Below are 14136 nucleotides of genomic sequence, written 5' to 3'. Positions count from 1 at the left end.
TGCCCTGTGGTCCTCTCTAGCACTGTCCCCCAATAGGATAATTTCAGGAAACTTAGTAATATTACAATAAGTTCAGTTTATTTCAGTGGTTCTCCATCTTTAATGTCCATTAAAATCACTTTGTGTACCTTAAAGGATCAGTTAAAATTCCTCATGCCCAGTACAGATGACTGAGCATGCCAAGGAGCAGTTACCTACATTTTTAGGCACATCCCAAGTTTTTCAGAAGCAGAACAATGAAATGAGCAAAGATTTGAAAGAAACTGGAAAAAGTATATAAACATTATATGAATAATTAACACACATTCAGAAACATTGTTTTCACGTGTATTTAATATTAACATTTTTAAAGAGGTTACCTACTCAGTGCATTATCATTCTAGTTTGTTATGCCTGTAACTTACAGTTTACTAAACTTTATTTTAAAGAGTCTACATTTGCTACTTAAAATACATACATGATACTTTTTGTTTGTTTGTTTTTTGATTTTTTTTTTTGGTACCTGGGATCGAACTCAAGACCTCGCCCTTGCCCAGCAGGTGCTATGGAGCTGAGCTACATCCCTACATACATGCTGTTTTATTCACATATCTAGTAAACAAAATACTTTTTAAAGAAAATTATTTTTCAAAGGACAATAATATAAATATTGTTCTAAAATTAATAAAGCATATTTACAAAAGAAAAACACTAAAAACCACCTTATACTACATCACTCTATGTCAATTCTAGTTTCAATGCTAACCAAAAAATGGAAGGAAACCAATTATATTGATACATTCTAACAATAGGTAAAGATGGAATTATATTTTGATGATGCAGTTGGACTTTAATTCATTATTATTAAGGATCTAAAAATTACTCAAAAATAGTCAAAGGTGGAGTGAAAAATAATCTAAGGGTTAAAAAAAATGATTTCCCTTGAGTGGCATCAAGTAGGAATTCGCTTGTAATGGCCCAGAAGATGAGTAAAATAATTAGGTCTATTTGCTTCCTAGAGAGAAGCAGTAATTGATACCTGCTAATCGGTTTAAATCCATATCCAGTCTTTTAACTCCTAGTGAACACACAAGACATGACCGAGCAGCTCTGTGCCTCAGGATTTGTGGCCCCCATTGAATTAATCTCAAGCAGGCCTTCCACCTTTCCAGGAAAGCTTGTTTTTTTCAAAGCATTTGAGTTCACGCTTTTCATTTTGCTTGCACTTTTGCATGTATAGCTCCCTCTCGATTTGTCTGCTGCTTGCTTAAATGTGCCCACAAAAGTTTTATTGTGGGCATGTTAGGGTTGGGGTTAGTTACATTGTATATGTATATACAGTGTCACTGGCACATCATTTATATTAACTTTGCATTATGAATACTAAAAAGGAAAGAAACAGTACCATTTTTGTTTTTGCACTTTGTATTGGCAGTGTGTAGCATAGATACAATGTAGTGTAAGCATTAAATACGTATTTGTTGAGTGAATAAATGAACACTAAAGAGTGAGATACTGTGTAGGTTTCTGTGTCTTAGGACTTTTTTTAAAGAGTGCCTCCTACTTTGCATTGGCTCCTTTCCTTAGTGGATTTCTGCTTCTCAGAAGCAGAATAGGTTACCTGCATTTTCTCTGCAGCTGTTCAGAGGGAACATTGACTGACTCCAAGGATGCACGCTGGTTTACGCTATGTCTTAACAGTATTCAAACACATGTGGGCTCACGCATCATTTTGTCCTTCCAGTGTCATTGATCTTTCATGGAGCAAATGCTTAGGACCTCCTGAGTGTTTGGTGCTTTTCTACGCATTTCAAAATAAAGATTAAAAATATTATATTTCCTTTTAAAAGTTGCATTTAAAATACAGAATGATTAATCCATCTAAACATCATATTATTCATAATTGAAAGGCTCTAAAAAGAGGAATGTTTTGGGTTTTTTGGCTCAAAATTGTACATACTAATATTTTATTTATGTTTGATTTTTCTTATTAGATCTACTATGGGTAACTTTTGCTTTGATATAATTAATGACTTACTCCCTTAAAAACTATCATTTGTATTTAAGTATTTACTATTACTTAAAATTTAGATTTTAATTAATATTTGGAATGCTTTTTAAATTTCTTTATCTTGTATTTCAAATGATTATATTCTTCCTCCAATACCCTTTATTATGCCACCTCATAGAATCTGTAAGAGTGAAACCCAAGATATAATGAAAGAAAATTGAGGAAGAAAAACAGGAGGGAAAGACTACAATTAGTTTGCTAATACATAAAAGATTTTCTTCAGAAATTCTTGTTCATGTCAAAAGTACTGCCTAAATTTTTAAAGTGAGTAAAGTTGACTGCATTCCTATAGGGATTTCTCAGTAATCCTTTAAAAGGTTATTTTAAGTATTTTGTTTTCCCAAAGTGTAATTGTCTTCAGACAATTACATACTCTTACTGTGCAGACATTAACAACTCACCTTTAAAGAATCAAGGGTTCTTTAAATATGACATGGTAAAACTACTGGCTTCAAAAACAAAGTTGAAAGCTTTATTTTTAGTCTTGTAATTGACTTTAGGTTATTGACTCATAGTAAATGATATCTATAATACACAAATTGTACAAAACTATAATGTAACTCTTTAGTAAAAGAATAAAATATTGCTTTACATAATAATTTTTGAAACCTTCCTGTGGTTAAGGAATTATAATACCTTTGTCCTTGTTTTTATAGACTTTAACTTTATTACTTAAAAGCATGTTTTGAAATCACTATATTCTTCTGTTAGAAGTTTAAAATGAGGACAGAGGAGGTTTGATAAACAAAGTTTATTTTATACATTTATAGGAATATTTTTGAGTATCTCCTTTGATATGGAAGTCTGCTCATGTTCTGGATATTGAGGTTATTTATAACGCTCTAATATTTTCATATTAATATAAAAAGTGAACTGTAGATTCACATTGATTGTAGTAACATGTAAATTGTCCTAATTTATAGAAAAAACAAGATTATGGCTAACTATATTTGCATAAAAAAAATCATAGAACTTATGGGGAATTTAGCTCAGTGGCACCTTGCCTGCCTTGCAAGCACAAGGTCCTAAGTTCGATCCCCAGTCCAAAAAGAAGCAAAAAAAGAAATCATATATCTATGCCAATACTATTTTTTACAATTCTAAATATTGTCTAAAATCTCTTGTCAGTGAAAATTTCAAATGTCTGGTTGAGTCTACCAGTTGAAATAAGGTATTAGATTTTAGAATATAATATATATTATATTGTTAGACTTACTTTGGTCCATTAGAATAGACAATTGGGATACACTTTTGCAAATTAACTTAATCTATACTCTGCCTGCTCATGATAGTTTTGTGTTTGTAATGAAAAGGAAATGAAAGATGATTATTCACCCATAATATTTTAAAAGCACTACTATGTCTGTTAAATTTGAAAATATACACAGTAATAGACAGTGGATATATTTAGAATATTTTCTGCCAGAAACAGAGATGTTTAACTTTCGTCAAACTATAGCACAGTTTCAAGTAAAAAGGTAAGTTGGCTGTGTTAATAACTATTTTCATTCTATTTTATTTTATTTCATTTTATTATTTTATTTTTCTTCTCACCTTTTGAGAGATAATTTGTAGGAATTGCACCAGAATATTTCAATAACTGTGTAAATAAAAATAATTTTGCATTGAATTCTTTTTTTTGTATATCCTTTTATTGGTACATTTTAGGTGTACAATATAATGACATGCATCATTGGAGATTTGCACCCTTACATACTCTCTTGGTTCTTATTTTTTCCTCCTTCCCCTGCCTTCCCTTCAACCCCTCCATCCCTTCCTATTTGATTTCTTAACTAAAGCTAGGAACTGAGCTTAGTTTGCAAATCGGGAGGGGGGCATAATGTCTCTATAAATTAATAAGCATTCTAATGTAATTCAAGAAGATGGTATGGAGAGGAAGATCATAAAATGAAATAATTGTACTTATGGTAACTTCCAAATTTCTGTATTAATAGTTTCAATCCATTGGTCAATGTAATATTATTTTGTGGATCAGGAATTATGTTGACCTATAAAGGTACTATTGTTTTATCCTCTTTTTCACAGACGAAAAATCTAGTCTTCAGAGAGATTCAAGCATTTTACCCAAATCCAAAAGCTAGTGCTACATTCGAACCCAGACAATCTGAATCCAGTCTCTAGTTTTAATTACTTTCCTCAAAGATGCTAGAGTAGTTTGTATTTTTCTCTTCTTATCCTTTCTTCTCATTCCAGTTTTTTCTACTATTGTGCTCCCTTGCATGGTTTTATTTTTAAATACATACTTGTTAATATTTTTGTCTGTCTTGGAAACCTTCGGACTGTTAAGATCAGCGACTGTGTTTCATATTTCTTTGCTTTCCAGTATTTAGCACAATTCATTATAGAGCATAAATACCTTAATATAAGAGCAATATACATATAGATTAATAGATTAGAGAGTGAAAAAAATTGGACTTTAAGATATGTGAAGACTTTGGCATTTTACAGAAAGCAAAATCCTCTGATTTTCATGTTAACTGGGAAATTTACTAAAGAATAAATAGAATGAGCTCAGCTTGCAAACTTCCACCTTCCAATTTATTTACAGCTCAGGGTGAAATCTTGCCTGACTGGACTCAGCTGAGGCAATTCCTACAGTTAATGCCCTAGTAGTCTCTGTCATTCAGTGTCCTTAGTATTAAAATGGGGGTAGAGACAGACAAAATTATCTCTAAATTATAGATTATGTTACTGTCATTTTTCTTATCTCTTAGGACACAGCTATATGATAGTAGTTAATATAGAAAAGGTATGTAAACAATAGTTATTCACTTTTGGAATTTCATTTCCAACTATCTTGGCAATCATTATATATGATAAGTTCTACCAGTGACACTCAGTTAATTATTGGGATCTTCTAAACTTGTTGGTTAGAAAAGATTTCCATTGTTCTTCTAAATAGATTTCTTTAGGTAAAGATTATAATCAAGGGAAATTAGAATTTAAAAAACTAAGGAAAATGCCATTCACCATGTAGTTCCTTTTTTTTACATGTTCTGCTTCACGTGTATTCCTTTACTGTACATAATTTCAAATGAAAGTACTTTTTCTGTATCATATGAATGATTTATGTTCATTTTGTCAATAGTAAGTGTGCTTGGGAAATGTGTATACCTGCAGTGCCTACTGAAACCTACTCCCTACAGAGCAAGTAATTAATGGTGCTACTTCCTTATCTTTAACAAATACTTCCTTGCTGGATGAAATTCTGACGGGAAGATTACAGGACTGTTGGCTGTGGTAATATGTATGTTAATAATTGGTTGCCATTCTGATCCTTAAAATGTAAGTGCAACTTGAATAAAAATGTTATAAGCAAGGCTTCAAGCTTATTTACATTCTTTTACAAGCATAGGTATGATATCAAGGACATTATATACATCTGCATCCCCACCTTGGACAGATGTCACCGAATTGTCTATTACTATTCATTGTGCATCTGCCAGCTACCATTGAATGTGTTCCTCTTGTTTGATCTTAGTAATTTTATAAGATTTTTTTTTTGTGATGATGCCTTCTTTTGATATATGGTACAAATGGACATTTTAATTATTATCAAAATTGATAATTTTGTAGTTTTACCTAAGTATATGAAAAAGAAATATGGACCCAAACAAGACTTTCTTAATAAAATACCAGTTTTCTTTGTTTACTGAGAGACAGATTAAAAACCATAAACACAACCGTACGTCTAAGACAAAGATTAGTGCCATGTTAGAAAAAAGAAGAAAACCATATTGATGAAAAAAGAATAACATTATATGTAAGATTATATATACATATATAAGTATAGACAAAACTCAACAGAATATTAAGAAGATCAGTCTCTAAATGCTTATTTCTTGTGTTTCTGTTAGAAGTGATGTCTCCATGCAGTGAGCAGTTTACGTCCAATGAGGAGTTTGGTTTCCTCATCATAAATCTCATGTGACTTTGATTTATTTCCTTGAAATACTTAGCACTTACATGTATGTCTTTTTCCAGCTGTGGTTGTGTAAATATTTAAATATTTTGGTCGCTCTGTTTATATTTTATCTTCCAACTGAGCAGTTGTTGAAGGAATCTTGCCCTTTTTCTGTGATGCCTGAAGTCCATTCGGTTACGTTCCCAAGGTTCTATCAGAATTCTTGCTAAGCACAGTTGACACTATCATCCTAGATCCCGTTAGGAACATATTTCATAGTCCCTCTTTCTTTCACTCTCTCTTCTTAACTTTTTTTTTTTTTTTGGTACCAGAGATCGAACTCAGGACCTTGCGCTTTCGAGGCAGGTGATGGCACCACTGAGCTAAATCCTTGCCCACTCTTCTTAACTTTTAAATCTATGAAATGTGGTTGAAACCTGGAAGTTGCTTTTGGAAATTGTATATAAAGTATGTATCTTATTACACAAAACATAAACAAATTAGCATTGACTAGAATGGAGATTAGCATGTGGCTTACAGAAACTCAGAATTAATGATTAGAGAGAGATTTTTATACATAATTAATGATGAATATTATATATAGAGCTGAAACTGTGACAGAATAAAGGTGGACACCATTTTTCAGGAAGAAAATTGCAACCACTAATATATGATACTTGGGTCTTTCTTCTGTACTCCTGAGATTCATGTATTTTCTTCCCTATTAGGTCTTAGTATAAACGTCCCAAAGTCCCCCTTTACGGGTTGTGGGCACAGCTTAGTGATGGAGTGTGGCCTTAACATGCGATGCTCTAGGATCAGTCCCTGGCACGAAAAAAGTCTTTGAGAAAGTGAATCATAGTTATAAGTTGAGAAGCTTTTCTCAATTTACAGATAGAAATTGGGTGACTTTCTTTCTTGTTTTTTTTTTTTTTTTTGGTAGCAGGGATCGAACTCTGGTCCTTGTGCAGGCAGCAGAACCACTGAGCTAAATCCCCGGCCCATTCTTTCTAAAATGTTGGGAGAACAAAGTTTGGAATCAATGATATTTTGTTTAAATTGTACAGATATTAAAAACTGACCATGTAAATTTACTGAACAATGTTATCTCTTATTTAGAGAAGATAACATAGTGCAAGAAAGGCTTTATAGTCCTGTTTATTCATCATCAGGTTTTTCTATTGACTTAAGTGACAATGAAGTCATTTGGTTTACAGGTAGATATTCTGTAAAGAAGGAAAGAACAACATATATGATCATGTTTGAATGATTTTTGATGCTTTTATGACTTATATTTATGTATTAATTTTTTGTGGGTGAGGTTTGAGACAGAGTCTTAATATGTAGTTCAGACTGGCCGTGAACTCACTATATAGCCCTAGCTGGCCTACATCTTATGACAATACTCCCGCCTCAGCCTCCCAAGTGCTGGGATTACAGGTGTGCACCACCATGTCTGGTTCATCTGTACTTAAAAAACATAACAATGAGAATGAATGCTTTGGTGTTGAAAGGAATACTGAACATATCATGTTTATCTGTGTGTTTTAACCAGTTAATTCTAGCAGTACCAGTGGAATAGTTACAAAAAGCAAGCGTTTGGATTTGTCTAGGGTTGAATCTTAGCACTGCCATCTCTCAGCTGAATGACAGCTGAGATCTCAGCTCCCCATATGGACACCAGATACCACAACACCCACCTCATAAAGATGTTGTGAGAAAGGAGATGATGGATAATTACTAGTAGTTTTCTTTTCAATCCCTTTCAATCCTGGTTATAGTTGATTACAGAGAATAATTTATTATAGTTTTTATAAAGATGATGATTACCAGTTATGGTTTACATTATTGAGATTAACCAATCACTCATTGTAAATATGACTCAGATATTGGAAAGCCCCTACTTTCCTGAAGGTTATACACTATGAGAAATGAAAGACTTCTGTATTTTTATTATATAGAAGGGTATTGGTTGTGCTATAGTCAAATAACTTTTTCTGCTAACCTTATTTTCTCCTTTCAGATCATTATATGCTTAATAAAAATGCATGTTTTCTCTTCAAATATGCTTCTCAGAAGCAAAGTTCAGTGAAATAGCCTTTAAAAAAAAGAATAAAAATAGTTCAATGGCCAAATACATTTAGAAAATGCTGCATATTATATTCATTTTCTGGCACATCTTAATGTATATTAGCAAGACTAAAGACTGAGAACTAAACCTTTTTTTTTTTTTAGCAATACTATTAACAATCTAAAGAAAGAGCATCCCACAGAGCATTTTTGAAAATTTAGCCATTAATATTATGGAGAGCATTTTTATTGCTGAATCTTTTACTGAATGGTGCTGTATAAATATCGAGGTGAAAACATGGGGCTGAGCTCTCTGTTCTCAAGTCTTACTGGCTGTGGTCCAGTGGAGTGGAACTGCAGGTTAGGGTAGAAAGTCCTCTGCAACCCTACACTCCAGTGCAGCCTGGGTGATCTCCAGGTTCTGTAATTGACTGTTACTTCCTCTGAGCCCTCTCTCTAGACAGTTTTATTCTTTCTCATGGTTTTTGTCTCCAGCTCTGTTCTAATCCTCAGCTCCAGCTGAGATTTCTTTTCTGAGGTCAAACTTGGATATACAGCTGTCAACTTGTCTAGAAGTAGCCTGAACTCCCAGTGTCTCATACTGAGTAAATACCACCTCTGCCCTTCTTCCCCTCACCAAATCTCACTCTTACTCTTTACCTTCACTGAGACTGTTGTTCACACACTGGCGACACCAGAAATGTATAATCATATGCTCTGTTTTTCCACGCTGTCCATTTTTGTTTCCATCATCCTCCAGATTGCCAGAGAGTAGGTTCTGTTGATTTTGTGACTTAGTATTTCTAGATTTTCCTCCACTTTACTTTCTGTCTGTGGACATTTGAGTACAAGTTATCAGACTTATTGCCTGATGCATAGAAAAGTGTCCTACCTAATCCCCTTCTACTTAGCCTGCTATGTCCAGCTGCATAATACCAATAATGAGCTATTTGAAATCAGACTTGATCATACTGATCCCTTACTTAAAAATTTTAAGTGGTTTCCTGTTTTCTTCCTGTTTCCTTTCTCCTTTCTGCTAAGTTGAAGAACTCAGGCTTGATGTACAAAACCCACCACATAATTTATTTTAGCTTTATTTTCAGGCTTATGTTTCCCAATGCTCTTTTGTGACAAAGGACACAAAAATGTACCTGTAGATCCAATAAGTGTATCGTAAACTCTTATAGCCTCTGGGTGAAATCAGTTCTGTCCTTTTCCCCTGACTCCTTCTTCAAGGATCCACTTAAGTTCCATGACGACAGATGCCCTGCTGACTTCTCAGAATCTTAGGTGCCCTTTCTCTGTGTTCTCACAGAACCCCATGTACAGCTATTTCCGATCTCAAATGGACTTTGAGAATTTAAAATAAAATAAAATATACTCTAATTAAACAGAGACCATCTCATTAGTTAATACTCATTAGCAGCCATCGTTCATAATTATAGTCATGGTAAAGACCAATAACATACAATAATGCTTTACTTTCTAAAATTTTATAGCATTGATAATTATGAATAGTCGAAAAGTCAATCTAAGTTTCACTTGACTTCAATATGGCCTTTGTGAGAGTCCCTGAGTTTCAAATGGTCCTCCCCTCTCCCATGTTGCTGGCTTATTCCCTGTTCTAGTTTTATTTAAAATATCTTTTTGTATCATACGGTAAACTAATTTCTCTGTATTTCTGACTATAAAACTATTACTTGGTGTTTCAGATTATAATTTTGTTTCATAGAAGTTGTAGACAAGAAAACTTTGCTGTCATTATTCATGTATTCATTTCACTAAGGGGAAATATAAATTACAGTAGTTATGGCTTAGATACCAATATAAATAATTCTCATGTTGAATTTATAGTTTATTTACGTGGAATAGAATGCATACTGGCTACAAATTTAGAAGATAATATCTTTTAAAGTCTTTTCTAGATTGCACGGTTCTTATGCTTCAGTTCATTCTGTTCAGTTAAGTCTTCCTTGTTAGCAGTTCATCCACTTTTTTATTTATTCAACACATATTTATGAGCACTTTATCAGACCCAAGGGAAACAGCTGTGAGCAAAATCCGACCCACACATTTCACAAACTACTGGGAAAGAGACAATATCTAAAGCACTGGACTCAAGATTTGAATTATAATTCTCATAACTCCTTCCAAAGATAGTTATATAGTGTTATTTAAGTGTACAAAAGCGGGATTTAATTTTGTGGGAGCAGTCGGGAAGAGCAGAGATTTGGAAGAAGAGTGAGTATGAACCATGATGATTTATGCTACTGGTCCTGTAGCAGTGGTGCTTGGTGGGGCAGGAAAATGCACAGGATGTTTGTGACATTAACAGAAGGCCGGCAGGAGAGCATGGTCAGGGAGGAACAGGCTGGCTCTGTGGCTCTTGTTAGGACAGAAGAGCAATGACTTTAGTGAAAGGGCCTCTAAGTAGAGGAAGATCCAAATTACATTTGCTTTTCAAAGCCTTAATCAGGCAGTTTTGAGATGAAATATTTTGGAAACTTTCTTAAATCTGCATGAGAAGGAATAGCATGCTGTTGAACCTGGGAAGTAGCTGGCTGTAGAGATGGGGATAAATAGATTGAATTGAGAAATTCGGGATACCTGGAGGACAAAAAGGTATAAGGAAGACTAGTTTCTTTGAGATTGAAACACTATGTGAGAGCCAGATTTGGGGTTCTAACGAGCTCAGGCTATTGCATTTGAGAAATTTACACATTTACTTTATGAAAAGCAGAAGTAAGATATTAATATTTGAAAATACGGAACATGATCATTTTTAGATTATAATTTTATTTTTTTTAAGTAAAGTACAAAGAATACCTAAAATGACATTTTTATGTGGCACTTCATTTATTTGGTGGCATACGAGGTTCAGAATGCAGCTCTTCATCCAATTTCCTTTTCCAGTTAGTATTATATCTAATAATTTAAATGCAGTCAACATTTCTTCTTTGAAGTGAGTGAAACCTGACATAAGAACAATGAAATTAACTCATTAATTAAAACTCTGGGGAAAGTAGGTAGACATATATGCTTTCATTATTTAGGAAGAGATAACAGTTGGGTAAAATGTTTCATTATATTCAAATACAGGTATTCATTTTGTTAAAATGTTAATTTTGTTAGCTAAAATGGAGGTTCCAGGAAGCTATGCCGTTATTATTAATACTCCAGAAGCTACTTAACAGTTCTGGAACACATTCCTCTGCAAACACAGGCACCATGTGTGGTGTAAAAGGTTCTGCAAGGAATTGTAGACAAAGGATTTGAATAGCAGACGGGATTTGTACATGCAAAGATTAAGCAAGGGAACTTTCTAAGTGGAAGGGTCAAAAGGATTAAGGCACTGAAAGGTACAGCCGAGGTGTACACCAACAGGAGTAGAGAGCAAATAGGAAAGATAGGCCAGTACTAGGCAGTGTTCTCTTAGTATTGTTACAGCGTTTGCGTTTGCTCTAGGGCTTAACTCTTTTCAAGAGATATATGAAGATATTTTGTCAATTCTTCTGCAGGCTCCCGTCTTCGCCAGGAAGATTTTCCACCGCGCATTGTTGAACATCCTTCAGACCTAATTGTCTCAAAAGGAGAACCCGCAACTTTGAACTGCAAAGCTGAGGGCCGCCCCACACCCACTATCGAATGGTACAAAGGCGGGGAGAGAGTGGAGACAGACAAAGATGATCCTCGCTCCCACCGGATGTTGCTGCCAAGTGGATCTTTATTTTTCTTACGTATAGTGCATGGACGAAAGAGCAGGCCTGATGAAGGGGTCTACGTCTGTGTAGCAAGGAATTACCTCGGAGAGGCGGTGAGCCACAACGCATCGCTGGAGGTAGCTAGTAAGTAACAGGGGCTTTCTGTGTTTGGTAGGGGGCGTAGCAGAAAATGTCAATAAAAAAGTGAAGATGTATCAAAGGATTTACCTGAAAACAATCTGCAGTGTTTTATATAAGTACAACCTAGTGTTTGAATTTTCTTCATTTCTCATCTTAGCTAGTTAATCAAGCTAAATTGAGATTTATACATAGTTGTTGAACTATATGTCTTTTGATTTGGAGTCGTTTTCTGTTGAATGTTTTCACAGAAATTGTTTTATTTTATTCCCCTCCTTTTTTGCTTCTAAATATTTTGAATGCAAGAATTTTTAGTAAATAGAATGGTGTAGGATATTCTTAATTTGTCTTCATTAAGAGAAATACTTTTAACATGCATAAGGCATGGTTTTACACTGTTTCTAATTCTTGGAAATATATTAAACTTCTGTTGAAGCTATATCCAGAAGAGCATGTTTATATGCTTCATCCTTGGCTACTGTGGAACAACCTGGGGTGAAAACAGTTGTATGCAGTCTTCATGTGGTTGATAGTTTAGTTTATTTACATAAACACAACATGTAGCTCATTTGAAATTATCTTAAGAAAGGTTTGTTGACTGATGATTTCATTGTTAGACGCGGTCTAGATGTCTATTTTATTTAAGTAAGAATTGGATTTCTCTGATTTTCTATCCCTATTGAGGAGGTAGTCAAAACGTTTTGTTCCCTGCAAAGAATCCTGCTCTATGTATGTGACAGAAATCAAGAAGTTTTGCATAGGATTGGGAAAACTAATTAAATTAGATTTAATTCATTTAAACTATATATGTAACTATATTCATAAATATATTTATATATGATATTTTCCCAAGATGATTAATAGTTTAAAATGACTTATGTCCAGTATTTTAATTATGTAATTGCTTTTCATAGTGTCCAAAATTCAACTAGGACTTGAATATATGGAAGCAGAAATAATTAGAAAATTGTAGACATGAATAAAAATTCAGAGACAAATTATTCCAGTTCAATCATATCATTAATGTGGAATGAGCTCCAGAGGATTTCAATGAACTGATCACCCCCTAGAGCCACAGGGCATGTCATGTGGAGACAGAATGCCAAAGATATCCGATATGAGCATAAAATACAAATAAATATAGTAAAAAGTAACTTTTAAACAATGTCAAGACTAACCATTCATGGTTTAAAATTATTGTCTTGAAATAGGAATTTATATTTCCTAATTCATAATTGATTCATTATGAATTAATTGACTTTTTCTTACTTCCTGGATTCTCAGTGAAGGCCTTAGAACTAAATCAGTGAGGTATGCAAAAGGTATAATCACAGCACAAGGCTATTTTTCCTTTTTTGTTTTAAAGCCCAACTTAATATGGAGCCCAAACAAAAGGGAGTTTAAATGTTCAACCAGTTATAAGAAACTGTATATATTATGATAAAATTATCTTTCAAAATTAGGATATTGGAACCTTTGTAACTTTTGGCATAGTTCTATTTAAGCATAAGTATTCCTTGTGGAGGTAAAATTAAGGTAGCATAGAAGAAGTTGACGTAAGAAGATTTAGGCCAGTTACAATTTTTCATAGTTAAGAAACTGAAAACCAAAGAGAAAACCAAAATGATTGTTCTCTGGCATTATAATTTTTTTAGAAATGAAGTGTATGCCACAGAAATATCAAAGATCATATCATGTTTCTGTGTTGTTTCCTACTCTGTGCACTTTCATATCACTGTCAGAATTTAAGAAGGGGAGTTAATGACTTGAATAGGCCTAAATGCTTGCTTTCTAGATCTTCCTTTTCAAAACACCCCTAGTTTTAACTCCTGGTGATCAAGATACCCTTAATGCACTGGAAAATATCTTGCCTCTCATGATCTGACTTTTGTGTAGATATTTTAGTTTAGAGTTACATTCTTTTCTAAGTTAGACATTGCATTACCTTGCGAGGCCATTATGGGAAACATTTTTCACTACACAAGATCATTATGACCTTTTACAAACAAAACTTTCAGATACAGAGTTTTTTAATGCATAATTCACAAATTTTAGTGTGGTGTTTATCATTGTCACCAAAATATTTTCTAGCTCCAGAGGGGGGAAAAAATACAATAATTTACTGAATAGATTTTAATATATTTAACATATTTTTATCATTTAAAAATACTTGAAAATAATACTCAGTATCAAATCCTATACTTATGTAGGGAGAATTGTATTAATATTATATATTTAAAATAGGTATGTAT

General features: G+C 33.5%; 1 protein-coding gene across 8 annotated transcripts in view; it reads left to right on the top strand.

Annotated features, from left to right (window-relative positions):
* Robo1 (roundabout guidance receptor 1) overlaps positions 1 to 14136 on the top strand; it is a 1092891-nt gene that overhangs the window by 752982 nt on the left and 325773 nt on the right. For all 8 annotated transcript variants that reach the window (XM_004870578.3, XM_087213903.1, XM_087213881.1 and 5 more), the window contains one exon: positions 11564 to 11890. In XM_004870578.3, coding sequence (XP_004870635.1) covers positions 11564 to 11890 — 327 coding nt within the window. The remainder of the gene's footprint in view (positions 1 to 11563; positions 11891 to 14136) is intronic.

Source organism: Heterocephalus glaber, unplaced genomic scaffold (genome assembly GCF_053883595.1).
Source record: "Heterocephalus glaber isolate CG9 unplaced genomic scaffold, H.glaber_assembly_v1.0 deba00000122, whole genome shotgun sequence".
NCBI classification, from domain to species: domain Eukaryota; kingdom Metazoa; phylum Chordata; class Mammalia; order Rodentia; family Bathyergidae; genus Heterocephalus; species Heterocephalus glaber.
Note: the sequence above shows the minus strand (reverse complement) of the source record. Positions and strands in the feature narration are given on the sequence as shown.